This window comes from Brassica napus, chromosome C6, assembly GCF_020379485.1.
Source record: "Brassica napus cultivar Da-Ae chromosome C6, Da-Ae, whole genome shotgun sequence".
Taxonomy (NCBI): domain Eukaryota; kingdom Viridiplantae; phylum Streptophyta; class Magnoliopsida; order Brassicales; family Brassicaceae; genus Brassica; species Brassica napus.
Genome location: NC_063449.1, coordinates 19,560,031 through 19,583,720, shown reverse-complemented (window position 1 = coordinate 19,583,720; position 23,690 = coordinate 19,560,031). Strand labels below are relative to the sequence as shown.

Genomic DNA, 23,690 nt, shown 5'->3' with positions numbered 1-23,690 from the left:
GCCGATCACAATATATAAATCCTAATGTATAAAGATCATGAATCAATAACACGCATAGATCATAATATTCAAAATAATATGAAGTTTCTCAAGATGAGGAGAATATATAAGACCTTGAATTCACTGTTGGCCTTAGCGAGACCAACCAGACCAACGGTGGTGGAATCCTCGAGCGCTCCATAGGCTTTTTGTAAACTCGTAATATGGAGTTTCTCAACTGAGAGTTTCATCATGCTTTCATACACTATCTAGATGAAAATTTAAGCGGCAACAGACGGACCTGGGCGGTGTTAGAGCATCGGCCAGCTCTCAAATCGGCAAGGACAGTGATGCGCCCTTGAGTAGTGCACCGGGCAAAACAGACATGCATGGCTTGATCATGGAAAGCAGTAATGATATATGTTCATTTTTTGACTCATATCTTCTAACAAACGAGTCCTCTTCGCATGAAATCACTTGGAGAATGTTCTCAACTCAATTACGGAGCTCCTCGAAGAAGAATCAGATTAAACGGAGTTCAGATGTGGGAGTTATGCAATTTGCAAATCAGGAGACCTTCAGTTCTCGCGAATTTGGGCCGTATGGATCGTCCAGCTCACATCTTGATCCTTACCGCGAATGAACTACTTGGTTCAGACGAACCTGGACGTTAGCCGAAGAGTCTCTTTGACCAGATCTGAGATCCAAGAGTTTTAATACATTGTCTTTAAATTTCTCATCTAGATTCAATTTACTAAGTTTGTCTTTAATACATTCTTAAGTCTTTTTCTATTCCTAAAGTAGTATAAATATGTAAACACTTCTCATAATAAAATCAGTCTAAGTTTGAGTTTATTTTTGTTTTCTTCTTTTCTCTGAGTGAGAGAGAGAGTTCTTTAGCTAGTTCATTGGTGTGAACCGGCTTGTTGATTTGGTGGTCAGCCAATTCATCTTTGTGTGTTGTTTGGTGGTTAGCCAACACATTCATTCATTCTTGGGTGGTTAGCCTTAGATCGTGGGTATATCAAGAATCATTCCGCATCTCTTGACGATCCTTTCAATCCATATTAGTTCCAGAAGTGTCGTTTACCTTCTCGGATCATATCCAACACCCAGCTAAAGTGATCCTTCCCAATAAAATGATGCGCCCTTGAGTAGCGCACCGGGCAAAACATACATGCATGGCTTGATCATGGAAAGCAGTAATGATATATGTTCATTGTTTGACTCATATCTTCCAACAAACGAGTCCTCTTCGCATGAAATCACTTGGAGAATGTTCTCAACTCAATTACGGAGCTCCTCGAAGAAGAATCAGATTAAACGGAGTTCAGATGTGGGAGTTATGCAATTTGCAAATCAGGAGACCTTCAGTTCTCGCGAATTTGGGCCGTATGGATCGTCCAGCTCACATCTTGATCCTTACCGCGAATGAACTACTTGGTTCAGACGAACCTGGACGTTAGCCGAAGAGTCTCTTTGACCAGATCTGAGATCCAAGAGTTTTAATACATTGTCTTTAAATTTCTCATCTAGATTCAATTTACTAAGTTTGTCTTTAATACATTCTTAAGTCTTTTTCTATTCCAAAAGTAGTATAAATATGTACACTTCTCATAATAAAATCAGTCTAAGTTTGAGTTTATTTTTGTTTTCTTCTTTTCTCTGAGTGAGAGAGAGAGTTCTTTAGCTAGTTCATTGGTGTGAACCGGCTTGTTGATTTGGTGGTCAGCCAATTCATCTTTGTGTGTTGTTTGGTGGTTAGCCAACACATTCATTCATTCTTGGGTGGTTAGCCTTAGATCGTGGGTATATCAAGAGTCATTCCGCATCTCTTGACGATCCTTTCAATCCATATCAGTTCCAGAAGTGTCGTTTGCCTTCTCGGATCATATCCAACACCCAGCTAAAGTGATCCTTCCCGATTTAGGGCGTATCAAGTGGTATCAGAGCCACTTTGGCTGGTTTGTTTTCTTTCCTCTTTCAACTTCTCATCTCTCCACATTTTTCTTTTCTTATTTCTTGGATCCGGGCTGTTCCTTTACTCCCTTGTGATCGCCTATTATATATAAAAAAAAAAAAAAAATATCGATAAAAAAAAAAAAAAAACAAAAAAAAAAAGAGTTTTGGTTTGAATCACTTCTGAAGAGAAATCCAGGGGGAGTGGTGGAAGAGAAACCCTGCTGGCTGAAGAGAAACCCAGCCTTAGGACAGTTAAAGCGGATCCATATCAAAATTCTCTTCATCTTTCTTTCTCTTTTCTTTTCTCACAAAAATTTGTTTTGGGTTTTGACTGCTGAATTTTGACTGCCTATCATCCTTTGAACCAGTGGAAAGAACTCTGAGTGATCACCTAAAAATCGTGAGCTAAACACTTTGAGAGTGTGAGAATTTTTATTTGCTAACCTTTTGTTAAGTGTTTGCAGGATGTTTGGACTTCACAAGAAATCAAATCAGGCTTCAAAACTACAACAAGATGTTTATTATCCTTTTAAAACCGTGCTTGAAAAAAAGCAATTGATTTTTGGAGATAAGAAACATTTTTCTTCTAATGGGTTCGATTCTGTGCAGAAACAAAGAAACCAAAGAAAGAGGCAAAACATGTTCGATGATGATGAGAAGAGGGTCAGAAATGGTGATCGTCCCTTCACCAAGGCCAAGAAAAGCAACTGTGATGTGCTTGATCGGAACGAGCTTCAGACTTATGCCAGCTTGGAAAAAATGTTGCATAAGGCGATTCATGTTGTCCAGCAACTTAAAAAGAAGGGAAACACCAACACTTCTTCTGCACCAAAACAACAAAGTAATTCTTCTTCTTTTTCAAATTGTGATTTGAAAACTAATGTGTTGTCTTCTGATAAAAGCAAGGCTGTGAAACCCACAAGCAAAGCTCATTCTACCAGGTGCTTCAAATGCCATAGGATCGGTCATTATGCTAACAAGTGCCAAAACCAGAAACCGTTGGTGACTTTGGAGAATGAGAACGTTGAAACCGAGCCAGGAAAGGAAGAATTTTCAGACCCATTGCCAATTTTTGATGACTACACACATGAGCCAATGTCAGGTTTGAAATCTTGTGAACATAAGAACTTATTTTCTTCTCAATCTGAATCAGTTCCTGATGAATCTTGCTTGCAATTAACTGTTTTACAACCAGAGAATCCAAGTAGTTTTGAATTAATTTCTCAGTTTGAAAAGGATTCTGAAAACGTTTTGAACAAGGATGAATTTTCTGGTCCTTTGAATGCTCTTGATATTGGTGCATATGACTTTGGTCTTGGAAGCTTTGTGTCAATGCAGGAAGGGCCAGATGAAGAACAAAACTGTGGTCATCAAGCAAACCAAGAGAGCTTTTCTTCCACTCAAAAACCGAACCAAACTCAAGGTGAGCAATGTTCTGATTATGATTCATTTTCTTATAACTCTTTTCCTTTTAATGTTCCAGATTTGAGGACAAATCTTTTTGAAGAGGGAGGGAATGATGCGCCCTTGAGTAGCGCACCGGGCAAAACATACATGCATGGCTTGATCATGGAAAGCAGTAATGATATATGTTCATTGTTTGACTCATATCTTCCAACAAACGAGTCCTCTTCGCATGAAATCACTTGGAGAATGTTCTCAACTCAATTACGGAGCTCATCGAAGAAGAATCAGATTAAACGGAGTTCAGATGTGGGAGTTATGCAATTTGCAAATCAGGAGACCTTCAGTTCTCGCGAATTTGGGCCGTTTGGATCGTCCAGCTCACATCTTGATCCTTACCGCGAATGAACTACTTGGTTCAGACGAACCTGGACGTTAGCCGAAGAGTCTCTTTGACCAGATCTGAGATCCAAGAGTTTTAATACATTGTCTTTAAATTTCTCATCTAGATTCAATTTACTAAGTTTGTCTTTAATACATTCTTAAGTCTTTTTCTATTCCTAAAGTAGTATAAATATGTAAACACTTCTCATAATAAAATCAGTCTAAGTTTGAGTTTATTTTTGTTTTCTTCTTTTCTCTGAGTGAGAGAGAGAGTTCTTTAGCTAGTTCATTGGTGTGAACCGGCTTGTTGATTTGGTGGTCAGCCAATTCATCTTTGTGTGTTGTTTGGTGGTTAGCCAACACATTCATTCATTCTTGGGTGGTTAGCCTTAGATCGTGGGTATATCAAGAGTCATTCCGCATCTCTTGACGATCCTTTCAATCCATATCAGTTCCAGAAGTGTCGTTTGCCTTCTCGGATCATATCCAACACCCAGCTAAAGTGATCCTTCCCGATTTAGGGCGTATCAGACAGTGTATGAATTCGCCATCGGAATTTTTTGATTGGAAACTGTTTGCGTTTGGATTTTGTGTGAATTGGACTTTGCATGCTAGTAAGGTCCGCTATTTATAGGATAGATGCAGATTCAGGGGGTTACAGTTGAAACGAAAGTGTAACATCCCGAGTTGTGATATGTGAAAAGACTTAAGATAATTGATTTGACTACCTATGTCACCAAAGTTGACTTACCTTTTCCGGAGCACATCCCGAAAGAACTCCAGAGTTAAGCGTGCTTGAGTTGGAGTAGTGGAAGGATGGGTGACCTATTGGGAAGTGATTCACGATACCGTGCGAGTGAGGCCAAAGCACGGAGAAAGGTCGGGTGGTGATTGCAGGGTCAGTAAACAATGATTTCGAGCCTTGAAAAAATTAACGGACCGACCGTCAGATGGGATGGGGCCCACGGGCCGAGAAAGCGGGCGTGGGTGGCCCATTAACCGTGGGCGGTCGCAGCGTTATAAGTGGTATCAGAGCTGGTTAGCCATCTCAGTTTTGACCTGAGAGGCGTCTTGAGACCTGTCGTGGGCCGCAACGAGGACGTTGCGTTCTTTGAGAGGGGGTGAATTGTAACATCCCGAGTTGTGATATGTGAAAAGGCTTAAGATAATTGATTTGATTACCTATGTCACCAAAGTTGACTTACCTTTTCCGGAGCACATCCCGAAAGAACTCCAGAGTTAAGCGTGCTTGAGTTGGAGTAGTGGAAGGATGGGTGACCTATCGGGAAGTGATTCACGATACCGTGCGAGTGAGGCCAAAGCACGGGGAAAGGTCGGGTGGTGATTGCAGGGTCAGTAAACAATGATTTCGAGCCTTGAAAAAATTAACGGACCGACCGTCAGATGGGATGGGGCCCACGGGCCGAGAAAGCGGGCGTGGGTGGCCCATTAACCGTGGGCGATCGGAGCGTTATAGAAAGGTGGATTGAAATCTTAAAGTGGGAGTAAATAAATGACGGATTTAAGGTTTATCGAGCCGTTACGGTTAGCAAACAGCCATCGTCTTTACTTTGTGCGTCGGCAAGCTTCACATGCAAGAAGAAGGAGGCATATCAACCCTAATAGATGTGGGCCGAAGGATTAAATATTCTTCAAGGAAGCCCAAATAAATTATGCACACAAAAGCCTATGGTCCAATCGAACATGAATGTTTTTTATAAAAACAAACGCACCTTGTCGACACTTGTCCTAAAAAGCCCCACTTTCTTTGAGTATGTGGCGCAAAGAGGAGAGAGACAAGGTAACTTTATTGTATAAGATATTGACTGAAGAAAATAAATATCGATTGTTCTTTGATCGGGTTATGTTTCCCTCTTTCGCGACTAATTTATATCCCGTTTTGCTTGGATTCGAATCTCTACTCCTCTGATAATCCTCAAAATCCTTTTCTACGGGTATCAATCTTTCTCTTTTGAAAGTTCATTTGTATATGGTCTTGACTCTCGGATGGAAAGGAGGATGCAGATGTGGAGTATTCTTGATTGATGTAAGAGAGTTTTAATAGAATTGGCATCACAGATGGCCCAACAAAGAATCTTCTCCCAAATCGATTAAGTGTTCCTTGAGTTTCACATTCTGAGGAGCTTGAGTTTCTGATTTGAAGCAGCGGTTGTTGGCGAAAGATAGAGTTTAATGGGTACAAGTTTGAAGATTAGGGAGTTTTACAGGAAGGGAAGAGAATCAGCATCGGCGTCTGGTTGATTGGAGTCACCGGAGGAGATGATCGGACCCGGCGAAGCTGAATCGTCAAGTTGCATGCTTCTCAATTGACATGTCTTATTTCTTTTGTTGTTGAGTTTCCACATGTAATGTTAAGTAACACGTGTTCCCTATTTTTTTGTACTCAACACTCTTGGGAATAAAATGACGGTTGACAAAAAAAAAGAATGGATGGAGCATTTTGTTTATTTATTTATAAGCTCAAGTAATAAAATTATTTCTTTTTATGCTTCAAAAGTTACTTTCCTTATTTGAATTATTATTTTTTCTACTTATTTGACCAATAGTATTTGAGATAAATAAAATTATTTAGAAAATCAATGCTGTTTGCACTTAATTTTCAGCTAAAAGTAAATATAATTTATATTGAAAAAGTGATACTTTTTATATAACAAAAAAATATTAGAATGACACTCGTTAAGAAGACATAGAAAATAATTGTTATGTAATTTATTTGTTTTTATGCTTCAAACAGATTAAAAATGCTTTGAATGAGTTTTAAAAAGTGGGTATTCATATTCTTGTATATTTCAAAGAATATTAGCCCAAGGCCCATATGCATTTATCTCTCTGCCGACAACATTAATATCTATTATTTTTTCGACACTTTAGTTTTGTTTGAATAAAAAAAAAATTATCTCAATATTTGGAAGATTGCTGACGACTCAGATGCCGTCCAGAGCTACTCTCCCTTGATACTTAGATATACCTTTAAACGAAAGCTCTTTCGTAAAAATAACTACCAAAATCTAACCCTTTTTTGTTTTACGATCAGTTTTGCTTGTTGTTTCCATTGACTTTTATGTCCAATCTGTCTACGTTGAAATTGTTGTTTATGTGTTTGAAGAATATCTGAAGAGTATTATGATATATGGAAATTGCACTCACTGGCCAACAAAAAACTATAATTTACTATCTAACTAAAATTACACATTCTTTCTTCTTTTTTATTCATATCTAAAAATTGCACTCACTAACCAACTATAATTTACTATCTAACTAAATATTTTAAGGTATTATGATATATGGAAATTGCACTCACTAACCAACTATAATTTACTATCTAACTAAACATTTTAAGTTAAGTATTGGAAAATATTATCCGTTATAATATTGATAGTTATTGTATGATAAATCTTTTTTCTTTAACATTCATTTTAGCAAATCCGTCTACAACTTGTCAACCGGTTTTCTCGAAGAGTATTATGATACATGGAAATTGCATTTACTAACCAACAAAAAAACTATAATTTACTATCTAACTAAAATTACACATTCTTTCTTCTTTTCTCTTCATATCTAAAAATTGCACTCACTAACCAACTATAATTTACTATCTAACTAAACATTTTAAGGTATTACGATATATGGAAATTGCACTCACTAACCAACTACTCTCTCTGTTTCAATATAGATGATGTTTTTGAAGGACTATTTTGTTTCAATTTATATGAAGTTTTGAGATTTTAATGTTAACTTTAACTTTATTGGAAAATCTCCAACCAATTAGATTCCACTGTCTCTTTTATAATTGATTAACTGATTTTAAAATTATATCTTTAAAATATATTTTTTTGAAAAATGTAATTTTCTTAATATTTGTGCAATACTACAAAACATCAAGTATTATGAAACGGATGGAGTATAATTTACTATCTAACTAAACATTTTAAGGTAAGTATTGGAGAATATTATTCGTGATAATATTGATAGTTATTGTATAATAAATCTCTTTTCTTCAACATTCAGTTTAGCAAATCTTGATTGCAATAAACTAAAAATTGTGAATATTTGGAGATCAAAGTCTAATATACTCATCCCTCAAAAACAAAACCCAATTCAATACACTATTCTCCTTTTTTCTATTTTTAATCTTCTCTATTTTAATTGGAGAAAATATTAAAATACCAACAAACCAAAGTAAACCTAACTAATTACAACTTTATCAACCGGACGATCAAACCCCAGCACCATGCCCATATGAAAAACCCGGATTCGATAAAATCAATTAAGTATTCTATAGGATTGCCTAATCATCCAATTTCTTCCAATCTACTGTTATTAACCTCTCTTCAGCACCATTGAAATGCAACACAAGATCAAACATTCCGGATGTGAAGAAGGCTCAAAAAAGGTGTATAAAAAAATGCATCAGTCCCTTTGGATGTAGGTGAAATGCATGAAATAGGGTATGGAGTAAACTCGATCCCTCTTGAAGAAATCCGCGTGAACCCTAACCTAAACCCGCTATTACCACCGATGTAAACTCAAAAGTTGTAAAAGAAGAGTGAACAAAAATGAAATGGTGGAGTTTATTTTGGGGGGGGAGGGGGGGGGGGGGGAGCTTTTTTGTATAAACTTCCCAATTGTCTAACTGTTTGAGGTTGAACATTCTCATATACATGGTGCATCTAAGTATCCATTTGCAAACCAGCAAGGTAAACACTGATAAGATATTGTTCACTCAGTTTCTCCTTGGTTCTAATGAATTCAGGCATCTCATTATACTATGTTATTCCCTTTGTCTCCTGTAACATCTTTAATTTTGCCATAGGATTGTCTAACATTTCCTCAAACCATTTTTTTAAGAAAGTTGACATATTTTTCCAAAGCGCATCTGTAATCTTTTCAGATCACAATGGGAAGGGCCAAACTCAGGGAGTACAAACGAGACGCATGCTATTGCCTCCACTTTGTCGGAATTCTCAAGGGAGCCGCACTCGAATGGTTTTCTCGTCCAAAGCGAAATTCCATCAAAAACTTATGTTAACTCACCTCGGCGTTTTACAAGCAATACTCCATGTTCATGGATAGAGAAACCTCCGACGTCACCCTTTGGAGCCTAGCTCAGAAAGAAGACGAGTCTCTACGAGAGTTTGTGAGTAGGTTCAAGGCCATCATGTCGAGAGTTAATAGAATCAGCAAAAAATGTGGCGCTGGACGTGTTAAGAAAATCACTCTGGTACTTGTCATTACGAGGAGCCTTTTTCGGCTTTGATTTTGATGCAGTATCTTTTGCAGACGTTTTCGAAGGCTTATGTTTTTGCGACAGGACTTTCAATTTTTTCTTCATTGGTAATTAAATCGGTGGCTTTGTGGACACCGTCATGAATCGTGCACAACTTTTCAAGAGACACCCACTTTCACGACGGTGAAGATGTTCAAGGAACACATAACTATGCCATCGATTCCACATCGGAACGAGGAAAAACTTCAGGAAATACATGGACCCGAAACTTACCTTACAACGAGAACACATTCTGCGAGTTCCACCAGACCAGAGGCCACTCCACCACGATTTGCAAAGTTATTGGCGCAAGGCTAACGGCAAAACAACTCGCAAGCAAAATCTCTGATGTGACCAGTATAAAGGATCGCATTTGGGACCGTCCGGCGAAATCCTGATCAAACGCCACCAACGGAAAACGGTCCTCAAGGAAATCAAGTCGGTAAGTCAACATGATCATCGGAGGATTGCAGTACTGCCACGACACCGTTTCATCGATAAAAGCTTATTAGCATAAGGCTGAATCAAGCGCAAACTGGTCTCCGCCTCTCCACCTCCCGAACAATATGATCACATTTGAGGAACATGAAACCGTTAGAATTGACAAACCTCATAGCGATCCACTCGTGATCGAGCTCGTGATCAGAAATCTCGAAGTCGCCAGGATCCTCATAGATACAGGGAGTACCACAGACCAATTGTCCGAACTTTTTTGTATAACTTTCCCAATTGTCTAACTGTTTGAGGTTGAACATTCTCATATACATGGTGCATCTAAGTATCCATTTGCAAACCAGCAAGGTAAGCACTGATAAGATAATGCTCACTCAGTTTCTCCTTGGTTCTAATGAATTCAAGCGTCTCATTATACTATGTTATTCCCTTTGTCTCCTGTAACATCTTTAATTCTGCCATAGGATTGTCTAACACTTCCTCAAACCTTTTTTTAAGAAAGTTGACATATTTTTTCCAAAGCGCATCTGTAATCTTTTCAGATCACAATGGGAAGGGCCAAACTCAGGGAGCACGAACGAGACGCATGCTACTGCCTCCACTTCGTCAGAATTCTCAAGGGAGCCGCACTCGAATGTTTTTCTCGTCCAAAGCAAAATTCCATCAAAAACTTATGTTAACTTACCTCGGCATTTTACAAGCAATACTCCATGTTCATGGATAGAGAAACCTCCGACGTCACCCTTTGGAGCCTAGCTCAGAAAGAAGACGAGTCTCTACGAGAGTTTGTGAGTAGGTTCAAGGCCATCATGTCGAGAGTTAATAGAATCAGCAAAAAAAAGTGGCCCTGGACGTGTTAAGAAAATCACTCTGGTACTTGTCGTTACAAGGAGCCTTTTTCGGCTTTGATTTTGATGCAGCATCTTTTGCAGACGTTTTCGAAGGCTTATGTTTTTGCGACAGGACTTTCAATTTTTTTCTTCATTGATAATTAAATCGGTGGCTTTGTGGACACCGTCATGAATCGTGCACAACTTTTCAAGAGACACCCACTTTCACGACGGTGAAGATGTTCAAGGAACACATAACTATGCCATCGATTCCACATCGGAACAAGGACAAACTTCAGGAAATACATGGATCCGAAACTTACCTTACAACGAGAATGCATTCTGCGAGTTCCACCAGACCAGAGGCCACTCCACCACGATTTACAAAGTTCTTGGCGCAAGGCTAACGGCAAAACAAATCGCAGGCAAAATCTCTGATGTGACCAGTACAAAGGATCGCATTTGGGACCGTCCGGCGAAATCCTGATCAAACGCCACCAACAGAAAACGGTCCCAACAATATGATCACATTCGCAAACTGGCGCAAACTGGTCTCCGCCTCTCCACCTCCCGAACAATATGATCACATTCGAGGAACAAGAAACCGTTTGAATTGACAAACCTCATAGCGATCCACTCGTGATCGAGCTCGTGATCAGAAATCTCGAAGTCGCCAGGATCCTCATAGATACAGGGAGTACCACATACATTATCTTCCGCGAAACTCTCCAAAGTATGAACATAGATTTTTCTGAGGTCACACCAACTCCGAAACTACTGATTGGTTTCTCCGGCTCAACGTCACTCTTGGCTCGATTATGCTTCCTGTTCTGGCTAAAGGTGTTACAAAGATCGTTGACTTTTCCGACGTAGACCACCCATCTATCTTCAACGTAATCCTGGGAATGCCTAGGATAAAATCCATGAAGGCCATTCCGTCAACCTATCACCTATGCATCAAGTTCCCAAATCCCAAAAAAAACGGCTATAATCTGGGGATACCAAAAACAGTCACGACTCTATTTCCTAGATAAACATAAGCTGCGGAATATCACGACAACCTCCATGGTAAAACCCAAGCGTATGAAGAAAACCCAGCTCTTGACTGAAGAAGCTTCGGAAAAAGACGACCAAGTATTGTCAACTCAACCAACAATTTCGAACAAAGAAAGCAAGCAAGCTTCCGAGCCCAACGCTTCAGACAACTCGGAAGAATCAATTCCTTCAAAATCCATCGGTCCAGGAACAGTCATTGCAACTAAGACATTCGACGCAGCCGCGCCAAGCGAGTAAAACACTTACAAGAACAAACTGAATTACGAGACTGCTTGATCCTCGAAAGGGGCATCTAGGCAACTCATCGCAGGACGAGTTCAGCTGTCCTCCTCTCTAAAAGGGAGGGGGGAGTGGCTACTTATACGTATACTCGTATATTCCCGCATTTTAAAATATTCGCTTTCTTGTATTTGATATTTTTTAAAAAAATTCGGCAATAAAAAAAGCAATATGATTTATAAACGTCATGCAAATCTCTTTTGTCATAAAAACACTTGATATCGAAAAATTAATTTACGGCTTAAACAGCGATCCATGATTCTATTAAAAATGTACCAGTAAAAACAAACAATCACCGTATAACCCGAAAAAAGAAATCATATGAAATTTTTTTCATAACAAATCTAACTCCTAACAACCAAACGGCTAACTGAAAAATCAACTTATCATAAGTCGAACAAATTCTGAATGCTTCACAAAGCATTCCTTGATCGACACTATGCTTTCGTGGCACTACTAAACGTCTCCGAAACCCGCAAACGTTTCAGACAGAAACGCGGTATACAAAAGAAAGAATTCTAAACAAGAATAACACTTTTGAATAAACTGATACAAACAAACATTTCCCGATAGCAAGGTCAAACAAGACCTTCGACCAAAACGCGGAAAACTCTCCCAACATATTCTTACCACGTAAAATCACTTTTACTCTAAGGAAAAACGTACTTTCAAAATAAGCGAGACCTTGCAGACTTTCGAAAGTACACTTTCAGACTCAAACAACTTCCAAAAACAGTCGTCACACCACTATAAATCGACAACTAACTCAAGTTAGAAAAGACAAGTACTTGCTCTTACATCAAGTTCGTCGACTGGCCCCGACGGACAAAACAACCGTTTTCAAAACTAACGCTTAGCCTAACCTGATCCTCTTATTGAATTGGTTTTCATACATCAGACGCAAGGATAAGCACGCTATAGATATCCAAAATTTTGGTCAGTATCTTCCCGGAACTTGTCTCGCGGTCTGGGATTTGTCTTAGGAGAGATGTTTGGTTCCCGATCGGTGCAAGTCACATAAGCCGAGAAATTTTTGCAGATTTCAATATCAGACGGAATCATGAAGAAATCGCATCAAGTTAAGTAAGCCGAGATCGACCCCGCATAACTCCAAACACGAAAGTAAACCTAGGTCTTGCCCTAACTCCACTCTCATCTCTCAAAGGAAAAGTATCATTGATACGAGATACAAAAATTTCTCTCTTCGTTAATACTTAGACGTTTATGAGTCTCCGCCAGTATTAGCCCTCGAATATTCTTATCTTAATGAAACTCCGAGCATTACGATCCGCTACGGCGTAAGAAATGAAGAACTTACTCGCACTCTCTCCGACTCGTTGACGCTTTATCCTTGGGAAAGAAAAGGTACATAACAGAAATATATTGGAAAATTCCAAAAGGGCTAGTACATCGCAAAGTCAAAACACATTTATTTTAAACAGGGAACATACTCCCTTCAAATACAAAACTCTTCATGAGAGTAGTTAAAAAAATCGGAGCACGAGTCGTAGCTGTCCATCCTTCAGCAGACGATCGATACTATCTGAGGATCATCATTAATAAGATTAAGGGTCCTAGAAGTTATGAGGAGCTAAAAACTTACAACGACGTGAAATACCCTTACTTCAAATCAGTTTGCCACGCACAAGGCTATTTGGACAATGATGTTGAATGGCTCGAGAGTATGTCAGAGGGTGCTCGAACGGCCACCCCATACCAGCTTTGTGATTTGTTCGTCACATTCATAAACAATTGCTTCGTCGCAAGCCCTAAAGGACTATGGGAACACTCATGGAAATCAATGAGCGAGGACATACTTCACAAGAGGCAAAGGATCTTAGGCCACGCGAATCTGGAACTGGACGATAAGATCCTGGAGCAATACACATTGATAGAAGTATAAAAGTTGATGCGCATGCAAGATCGCTCCTTAAATGATATTAAAGATATGCCGAAGATCAACCCTGTTTTGCTCAAGGAATTGGGTAACAGTTTGTGGAACCAAGAAATGGATTACGATGTTGCTGAGGAAACACTAAGACATGACAAGCAGTACAACTTACTTAATGCTGAGCAGCGTGCGATCTATGAATCAGTCTTAGAGTCTGTTGATAAAAAAGAGGGAAAACTTTTCTTTGTATATGGCGCAGGGGGCACAGGAAAAACATTCCTATACCAGACTATTATATCCAGACTTCGCTCAAGAAAACAAATCGTCCTACCAGTTGCTTCTTCGGGAATAGCCGCATTGCTACTGCCAAACGGGAGAACAGCTCATCCTCGCTTCAATATTCCGTTGAAGCTCGACGAAGATAAGCTCTGCAACATCAAACCAGGTACAATGCTGGCTGAACTAATTGAGGAAACGGACCTCATAATTTGGGATGAGGCACCTATGACACACAAGCATGCTTTTGAAGCATTAGACAAGACTTTGAAGGACATAATGTCTATGAAAAATCCACCCGCAAAGAATCAGCCTTTTGGCGGCAAAACAGTTATGTTAGGTGGTGATTTCAGACAGATCCTACCGGTCATTCCACAAGGTAGTAGAGCTGATACTGTATTAGCTTCGATAAGCCATTCATATCTATGGAATAGCTGCCAAAAGTTCTCTTTGAAAACAAATATGCGAGTCAATCAGGATGAGAAAGAGTTTTTCGAGTGGCTTCTCAAGGTCGGGGAAGGTCGTCTTGAGACAGGACAAGAATATGAGGATGATGGCTACCATGATCAATTCATAGATATCGATGAATCTTTGATTTGTCAAGGTTTTGTTGACCCATTGGAAGGAGTTGTTGATGCCGCATATGGGGAAATCAACAAACCGATGGATTCCCAGACTTCCTATACTGATAAAGCTATCCTCACACCCCGTAATGAAACCGTCGATGAAATCAATGCTTACACCATCTCACGGACCGACGGGGTATCAAGAGATTACTTCAGACAGTTTTGAGTTATTGGATACTACATCAGATCAAAATGATACATTATACTCTGTTGAGTATCTCAACTCATTAGAATTCTCGGGTTTGCCTTTGCACAAACTAACTCTGAAAGTTGGTGCCCCAGTTATGCTTCTGCGAAACATAAATCAGAAAAAGGGATTGTGCAATGGTACGCGAATGATCCTAACACACGTTGGCGATCGCGTTCTGAAGGCCAAAATAATCACTGGCTCCCACATTGGAGAAGAGGTCTTGATCCCAAGAATTGTGCTTTTGTATGATGAAACAAAGTTACCGTTCACATTACGTCGGCGACAATTTCCTATCAGATTGTGCTACGCAATGACAATCAACAAAAGCCAAGGCCAGAGTTTAAAAGAGGTCATCTTATATCTGCCTAAACCGGTCTTCTCTCATGGTCAACTTTATGTGGCCCTCTCACGTGTCACAAGCAAAGTAGGATTAAAGATCATCAAATCCGAAGATTCCCAACATCTGAAAGTGAAGAACATAGTCTACAAAGAAATATTCAAAGGCCTTCTTCCCGCCAAAGGTAATTTAAAATAACTTATAGTTTTCACTCCCATCATTTTTCGAGGTCTTCTGATAAAATACTATATTCACAGATTAGCAATGCCCGACATATCAACCAAGCGATGATACAAGCCAATAAAGAAGGGACTTACACGTAGGTTTTTTCTCAGCTAAGCAAGGTAGGAACATTTTCATATAAATAGAAATACTATTGTATTTACCTAAACTTATGTTAACTAACTTATTCTCAACCAATTTCAGACCATTTGTTTTTTATGAACCTCAACAACTTCTGATCTGCGAAAGATTTAATTTGTTTTTTACATTGTCTATTTTACTTAGCTACTTTTTTAGATTTTAAACAATTGGATAAACTCGATATTCACCAATTTTTCGGACATTTTGGAACATACGATACTTTCATTTCAAAAAAAAAATTGAAACTTATAATCAAAATTCAATTATCAATTCACTGAGAGGACCAGTAATAATATATAAAAGAAAAATAAGATACTTTTCGCTAGGACCTTTATATACCCCTTAAACCCTTCTCCTTGGTTTTATAATCCTCTGCCTCTTTCCCGGCTCGCAAAACCCTAGTTTCGAATCTTTACCCACAACAGGTATCCATTATCTCCATTCTTTTTGTTGATCTTCGTTCGCGTTAGAGTTCTTTTGATCTGTATCTTACATAGTTATTTCTATCTTGTGAGTCTTTGTACGTTTGTTCCGATTTGTATTTAACGGATCGGGAGCTTGATTATATAGTTTTTTCGTTTAAATTAAATCCAGATCTATTCAAACAGATGACCGATTTGATGTTCTCGGTGTTAAATATGTTTTTGTGGTTGGCAATGATTATAGTCTCTTAAGCTTTATTGTTCTTGTTGCTTATTGTTTTGTTACGGTTGTTTTTGATCTAGAAATGGCTTTCTGCAAAAGTCTCGGTGGTCTACTCAGACAAGGTGTGGTTTCTCAGACCGGAAATGTTCCGGTTACGTCTATGCTCGGTTCTCTCCGGTACATGTCTACCAAGCTTTTCGTTGGAGGTAAGTAATAATGTTGCGTTCGTTTCTTAAGAGATTGGGTTTCTTAGTGCTTTAAAATGTTTCGTATTGATTGATTTTTTCAGGTCTCTCATGGGGAACTGATGACCAGTCCTTGAGGGAGGCTTTTGCAAACTTTGGTGAAGTGGTCGATGGTAAGTTAAATTTCAACTTTTGTAACATTGATGAGAGTTTATGACATTGTGGTTTTGGTGATAACAAAAGTTGATTGTTTTTATTGCTGTGCAGCTAAAGTCATTGTTGATAGAGAAACAGGAAGGTCTAGGGGTTTTGGATTTGTCAACTTTACTGATGAGACCGCTGCTAATACTGCCATTTCAGAGATGGATGGAAAGGTTAGTATTTTAGTGTTCTGTTAGTATTCATTCTTTTAAAATGCTTTTTGTTTGAGTCTTTGATGGTTAACTTATTAATGCCTTTTGGTTTTGTAATTTCAGGATCTGAATGGACGGAGCATTCGGGTGAATGTTGCTAACGAAAGACCAAGTACTCCTCGGTATGGCGGAGGTGGTGGCTATGGCGGAGGTGGTGGCTATGGCGGAGGTGGTGGCTATGGTGGAGGTAGCTATGGAGCAGGTGGTGGTGATGGTGGCGGTTACTAAACAGAGAGAGTTTCTTATGAAAAGATTTGATGGTTTTTGTTTAGTTGGGTTTCTTTAATTGAATCTTGTGTTACAACTTGAACCTCGTTAGCCATTCCTCGTTTTGTCGATTAACATCTTGGATTGATACTTTGTCGCCCCCACTAAAGTGCATCTATGGGTTTGCGTTAGCTTCGGATATTGCAGGTTAATGACTCCTAATTGAACGAACCCCTTTATTTCTTAGGAAGTGATAAATTTGTGATGCAGTAGCATCCTTGAAGCTCCAAATGTTACTTTCCTTATTTGAATTATTATTTATTTTTCTGCTTATTTCTGTATAAGCCCAAGTAATAAGATTATTATTTTCTGAATGGACGGAGCATTAACTGAACAACAAGCAACAAGCTTTCTCTCTCTCTCGATCTTTCACGGAGAAGATGAGAAGTTTTTTTAGTTTTTTTTTTTTTTTTGGCTCAACAACTACTCTTCATTAACCAAATAAGATCATTCTTACAAAGGCTTATCAGCTTCCAACAGTGAGTTTAACCAAACAGGCACAATAAAATACAACTTGGGAACATGAGACATAAATGTTAAAGACTTTTTAGCTGTTCTATCTGCTAATTTATTACCACTCCGGAGAAAGAACTCGACCCTATACGCTTCCTTGGTCACCAACATGTTTGATATATCTTGTATGATCGGTCTCAGCTTTGGCCATGGGGCTTCAGTACCATTGATCATCTTAGTCAACTCCAGAGAATCAGTTTCCACAATCACCTGCTGGTAGTTGAATCCCACAAGAGTGTGTATTGCCCATCTAATTGCCTCAGCTTCAAATTTTATCGGTGACCCTAGCGTTGGAAGTTCTCTAGCACCTGCCCATACGAGCTTCCCACTTTGATCTCTACTCACCCAACCCACACCACATGACTCACTGTCTTTTTTCCATGCTCCATCAGTATTGCACTTTATCCAATTCTGTGGTGGTGGCTTCCATCTTTCAATCGAGGGAGCTCTTATAGGGTTTTTAACCACACTCTCTTCAACCTCTTTTCTCGATCTCCACTCCTCCATGTCCTCACGTGCCTTCCTCACCATACTCGGAGCATCATAATCCTTTCCTTTATAATAAACTCATTTCTGTTCTTCCAGATTCTCCATAGCAGCCAGGGCCCTAGCTGATCATGCGCTTCTTCCTTGGCATGCTCATAGTTTAAGTTCAGCACTCGGTGAAGATTTGAGTATAGGGAGTCTGTCATTTTCCCACCAGGAGGTGCATGAATGGGGGAGACCGCCCACACCAGTCTTGCATACGGGCATGTAAACAAAAGATGATTTATTGTCTCTTCAGCCATCATGCAGCGATCACAGCTTCCATCCTTAGCCATATGTCGGTTTCGCATGTTATCAGCCACCGGCAAGGAATTGCTGAGGCTAGGCCTAGACATTCGGGTCGTCGGGTCGGGTTCGGATCGGGTCCTTTCGGGTACGGGTATTTCGGGTCTAAGAGTTTAGGACCCGATTGGGTAATTTCAAATTCTCGGTTCCGGGTCGGTTCGGATCGTGCCGGGTCCGGGTCGGGTCGGGTCTTAGATAGTTAGACCCATTCGGGTAGCTAGAATTTATCGGTTCGGATTCGGTTCGGTTTCGGGTGGGTTCGGTTCGGGTTCGATTTAAAAAAGACCTTAAAATACAAAAAAATATCTGAAAATATTTATATATCCAAAAATATTCAAAACTTTATTCAAAATTTGTGTTTTTATTATATTTAAATGTTTTATATATTAAATTATGCGAGATACAACAACAATTCGTTGTTTCCTAGTGGTTGACCCCCATGTTCTCTAGACGAATAACCCGTCTTCGATTCCCCCTTGATGCATTTTAGTTAATTTACATTATTAATTCGGGTACCCATCGGGTCGGGTCCAAGACTCGCGGGTTCAAAACCCGCGGGTCCTCTGCAACAAGACCCAATAGGGTAACTTGACCGGGACGGTTCCTACCCGAACCGGGTTTTTTCGGGTCGGTTTCGGGTCGGGTCTTCGGGTCCGAGTAAAATGCCCAGACCTAGCTGAGACAACGCCACAAATATGTTTCGTATTGATTGATTTTTTCAGGTCTCTCATGGGGAACTGATGACCAGTCCTTGAGGGATGCTTTTGCAAACTTTGGTGAAGTGGTCGATGGTAAGTTAAAGTTCAACTTTTGTTACATTGATGAGAGTTTATGACATTGTGGTTTTGGTGATAACAAAAGTTGATTGTTTTTATTGCTGTGCAGTTAAAGTCATTGTTGATAGAGAAACAGGAAGGTCTAGGGGTTTTGGATTTGTCAACTTTACTGATGAGACCGCTGCTAATACTGCCATTTCAGAGATGGACGGAAAGGTTAGTATTTGAGTGTTCTGTTAGTATTCATTCTTTTGAAATGCTTTTTGTTTGAGTCTTTGATGGTTAACTTATTAATGCCTTTTGGTTTTGTAATTTCAGGATCTGAATGGACGGAGCATTCGGGTGAATGTTGCTAACGAAAGACCAAGTACTCCCCGGTATGGCGTAGGTGGTGGGTATGGCGGAGGTGGTGGCTATGGTGGAGGTAGCTATGGAGCAGGTGGTGGTGATGGTGGCGGTTACTAAACAGAGAGAGTATCTTGTGAAAAGATTTGATGGTTTTTGTTTAGTTGGGTTTCTTTAATTGAATCTTGTGTTACAACTTGAACCTCGTTAGCCATTCCTTGTTTTGTCGATTAACATCTTGGATTGATACTTTGTCGCCCCCATTAAAGTGCATCTATGGGTTTGCGTTAGCTTCGGATATTGCAGGTTAATAACTCCTAATTGAATGAACCCCTTTATTTCTTAGTAAGTGATAAATTTGTGATGCAGTAGCATCCTTGAAGCTCCAAATGTTACTTTCCTTATTTGAATTATTATTTATTTTTCTGCTTATTTCTGTATAAGCCCGAGTAATAAGATTATTATTTTCTGAATGGACGTAGCATTAACTGAACAACAAGCAACAAGCTTTCTCTCTCTCTCGATCTTTCACGGAGAAGATGAGAAGTTTTTTTAGTTTTTTTTTTTTTTTTTGGCTCAACAACTACTCTTCATTAACCAAATAAGATCATCCTTACAAAGGCTTATCAGCCTCCAACAGTGAACTTAACCAAACAGGCACAATAAAATACAACTTGGGAACATGAGACATAAATGTCAAAGACTCTTTAGCTGTTCTATCTGTCACTTTATTACCACTCAGGGGAAAGAACTCGACCCTATACGCTTCCTTGGTCACCAACATGTTTGATATATCTTGTATGACCGGTCTCAGCTTTGGCCATGGGGCTTCAGTACCATTGATCATCTTAGTCAACTCCAGAGAATCAGTTTCCACAATCACCTGCTGGTAGTTGAATCCCACAAGAGTGTGTATTGCCCATCTAATTGCCTCAGCTTCAAATTTTATCGGTGACCCTAGCGTTGGAAGTTCTCTAGCACCTGCCCATACGAGCTTCCCACTTTGATCTCTACTCACCCAACCCACACCACATGACTCACTGTCTTTTTTCCATGCTCCATCAGTATTGCACTTTATCCAATTCTGTGGTGGTGGCTTCCATCTTTCAATCGAGGGAGCTCTTATAGGGTTTTTAACCACACTCTCTTCAACCTCTTTTCTCGATCTCCACTCCTCCATGTCCTCACGTGCCTTCCTCACCATACTCGGAGCATCATAATCCTTTCCTTTATAGATAAACTCATTTCTGTTCTTCCAGATTCTCCATAGCAGCCAGGGCCCTAGCTGATCATGCGCTTCTTCCTTGGCATGCTCATAGTTTAAGTTCAGCACTCGGTGAAGATTTGAGTATAGGGAGTCTGTCATTTTCCCACCAGGAGGTGCATGAATGGGGGAGACCGCCCACACCAGTCTTGCATACGGGCATGTAAACAAAAGATGATTTATTGTCTCTTCAGCCATCATGCAGCGATCACAGCTTCCATCCTTAGCCATATGTCGGTTTCGCATGTTATCAGCCACCGGCAAAGAATTGCTGAGGCTAGGCCTGGACATTCGGGTCGTCGGGTCGGGTTTGGATCGGGTCCTTTCGGGTACGGGTATTTCGGGTCTAAGAGTTTAGGACCCGATTGGGTAATTTCAAATTCTCGGTTCCGGGTCGGTTCGGATCGTGCCGGGTCAAGGTCGGGTCGGGTCTTAGATAGTTAGATCCATTCGGGTAGCTAGAATTTATCGGTTCGGATTCGGTTCGGTTTCGGGTGAGTTCGGTTCGGGTTCGATTTAAAAAAGACCTTAAAATACAAAAAAATATCTGAAAATATTTATATATCCAAAAATATTCGAAATTTTATTCAAAATTTGTGTTTTTATTATATTAAAATGTGTATATATTAAATTATGCGAGATACAACAACAATTCGTTGTTTCCTAGTGGTTGACCCCCATGTTCTCTAGACGAATAACCCGTCTTTGATTCCCCCTTGATGCATTTTAGTTAATTTACATTATTAATTCGGGTACCCATCGGGTTTTGGGTTTGGGTCGGGTCGGGTCCAAGACCCGCGGGTCCTCTGCAACAAGACCCGATAGGGTAATTTGACCGGGTCGTTTCCTACCCGAACCGGGTTTTTTCGGGTCGGTTTCGGGTCGGGTCTTCAGGTCCGGGTAAAATGCCCAGGCCTAGCTGAGACAAAAATGTTCCGTATTGATTGATTTTTTCAGGTCTCTCATGGGGAACTGATGACCAGTCCTTGAGGGATGCTTTTGCAAACTTTGGTGAAGTGGTCGATGGTAAGTTAAATTTCAACTTTTGTAACATTGATGAGAGTTTATGACATTGTGGTTTTGGTGATAACAAAAGTTGATTGTTTTTATTGCTGTGCAGCTAAAGTCATTGTTGATAGAGAAACAGGAAGGTCTAGGGGTTTTGGATTTGTCAACTTTACTGATGAGACCGCTGCTAATACTGCCATTTCAGAGATGGATGGAAAGGTTAGTATTTTAGTGTTCTGTTAGTATTCATTCTTTTAAAATGCTTTTTGTTTGAGTCTTTGATGGTTAACTTATTAATGCCTTTTGGTTTTGTAATTTCAGGATCTGAATGGACGGAGCATTCGGGTGAATGTTGCTAACGAAAGACCAAGTACTCCCCGGTATGGCGGAGGTGGTGGCTATGGTGGAGGTAGCTATGGAGCAGGTGGTGGTGATGGTGGCGGTTACTAAACAGAGAGAGTTTCTTATGAAAAGATTTGATGGTTTTTGTTTAGTTGGGTTTCTTTAATTGAATCTTGTGTTACAACTTGAACCTCGTTACCCATTCCTTGAAGCTCCAAATGTTACTTTCCTTATTTGAATTATTATTTCTTTTTCTGCTTATTTCTGTATAAGCCCAAGTAATAAGATTATCTTTTTCTGAATGGACGGAGCATTAACTGAACAACAAGCAACAAGCTTTCTTTCTCTCTTCTCTGTTCTCTCTCTCTGGTTCTTTCACAGAGAAGATGAGAAGCTTTTTTGTTTAGATCTTTGGATCTAATCTTTTGCTTTGTATTATATTTTCGATCTCTAGGATCGATTTTAATCTTCCACTTGTTGGATCTTTTGTTCGCTTTGGCGATTTGTTCTTTCGCGATGGCGATTTTGAAGTGATTCTTCAGTTGAGTTTGAGCCGTTCTGAATTCTCATCCTCTCAAATATTGACTGAAGAAAATAAATATCGATTGTTCTTTGATCGGGTTGTGTTTCCCTCTTTCGCGACTAATTTATATCCCGTTTTGCTTGGATTCGAATCTCTACTCCTCTGATAATCCTCAAAATCCTTTTCTACGGGTATCAATCTTTCTCTTTTGAAAGTTCATTTGTATATGGTCTTGACTCTCGGATGGAAAGGAGGATGCAGATGTGGAGTATTCTTGATTGATGTAAGAGAGTTTTAATAGAGTTGGCATCACAGATGGCCCAACAAAGAATCTTCTCCCAAATCGATTAAGTGTTCCTTGAGTTTCACATTCTGAGGAGCTTGAGTTTCTGATTTGAAGCAGCGGTTGTTGGCGAAAGATAGAGTTTAATGGGTACAAGTTTGAAGATTAGGGAGTTTTACAGGAAGGGAAGAGAATCAGCATCGGCGTCTGGTTGATTGGAGTCACCGGAGGAGATGATCGGACCCGGCGAAGCTGAATCGTCAAGTTGCATGCTTCTCAATTGACATGTCTTATTTCTTTTGTTGTTGAGTTTCCACATGTAATGTTAAGTAACACGTGTTCCCTATTTTTTTGTACTCAACACTCTTGGGAATAAAATGACGGTTGACAAAAAAAAAGAATGGATGGAGCATTTTGTTTATTTATTTATAAGCTCAAGTAATAAAATTATTTCTTTTTATGCTTCAAAAGTTACTTTCCTTATTTGAATTATTATTTTTTCTACTTATTTGACCAATAGTATTTGAGATAAATAAAATTATTTAGAAAATCAATGCTGTTTGCACTTAATTTTCAGCTAAAAATAAATATAATTTATATTGAAAAAGTGATACTTTTTATATAACAAAAAAATATTAGAATGACACTTGTTAAGAAGACATAGAAAATAATTGTTATGTAATTTATTTGTTTTTATGCTTCAAACAGATTAAAAATGCTTTGAATGAGTTTTAAAAAGTGGGTATTCATATTCTTGTATATTTCAAAGAATATTAGCCCAAGGCCCATATGCATTTATCTCTCTCTGCCGCCGACAACATTAATATCTATTATTTTTTTCGACACTTTAGTTTTGTTTGAATAAAAAAAAAGTTATCTCAATATTTGGAAGATTGCTGACGACTCAGATGCCGTCCGGAGCTACTCTCCCTTGATACTTAGATATACCTTTAAACGAAAGCTCTTTCGGAAAAGTAA

The 23,690-nt window shown here is 39.3% G+C and overlaps 2 protein-coding genes and 1 pseudogene across 4 annotated transcripts; all 3 read left to right on the top strand.

Moving 5' to 3' along the window:
* The first annotated feature begins 13,245 nt into the window (after positions 1-13,245).
* Positions 13,246-15,413, top strand: LOC106393597 (annotated as a pseudogene).
* Positions 15,414-15,588: 175 nt separating this feature from the next.
* On the top strand, positions 15,589-19,522 carry LOC106390501 (glycine-rich RNA-binding protein 2, mitochondrial). Of its 3 annotated transcripts, XM_022711950.2 has the most exons (6): positions 15,597-15,742; positions 16,043-16,168; positions 16,252-16,320; positions 16,415-16,521; positions 16,624-16,729; positions 19,354-19,522. In XM_022711950.2, the coding sequence occupies exons 2-6, from the start codon at positions 16,045-16,047 to the stop codon at positions 19,410-19,412; spliced, it is 465 nt and encodes a 154-aa protein (XP_022567671.1). In that variant the 5' UTR covers positions 15,597-15,742; positions 16,043-16,044; the 3' UTR covers positions 19,413-19,522. The 3 variants fall into 3 exon arrangements, with proteins under 3 accessions (XP_022567672.2, XP_022567671.1, XP_013686437.1); XM_022711951.2 differs by lacking the exons at positions 16,252-16,320; positions 16,415-16,521; positions 16,624-16,729 and adding exons at positions 18,894-18,962; positions 19,057-19,163 and having other exon boundaries at positions 15,589-15,742; positions 19,266-19,522; XM_013830983.3 differs by lacking the exon at positions 19,354-19,522 and having other exon boundaries at positions 16,624-16,958.
* Positions 19,523-21,500: 1,978 nt separating this feature from the next.
* On the top strand, positions 21,501-23,100 carry LOC106393592 (glycine-rich RNA-binding protein 2, mitochondrial-like; the record flags this gene model as incomplete). The annotated part of the gene is made up of 3 exons (XM_048760930.1): positions 21,501-21,582; positions 21,677-21,783; positions 21,886-23,100. Coding segments are annotated over 3 exons (318 nt in total), but the record flags the coding sequence as incomplete, so codon positions are not given.
* Between the last annotated feature and the right edge of the window lie 590 nt (positions 23,101-23,690).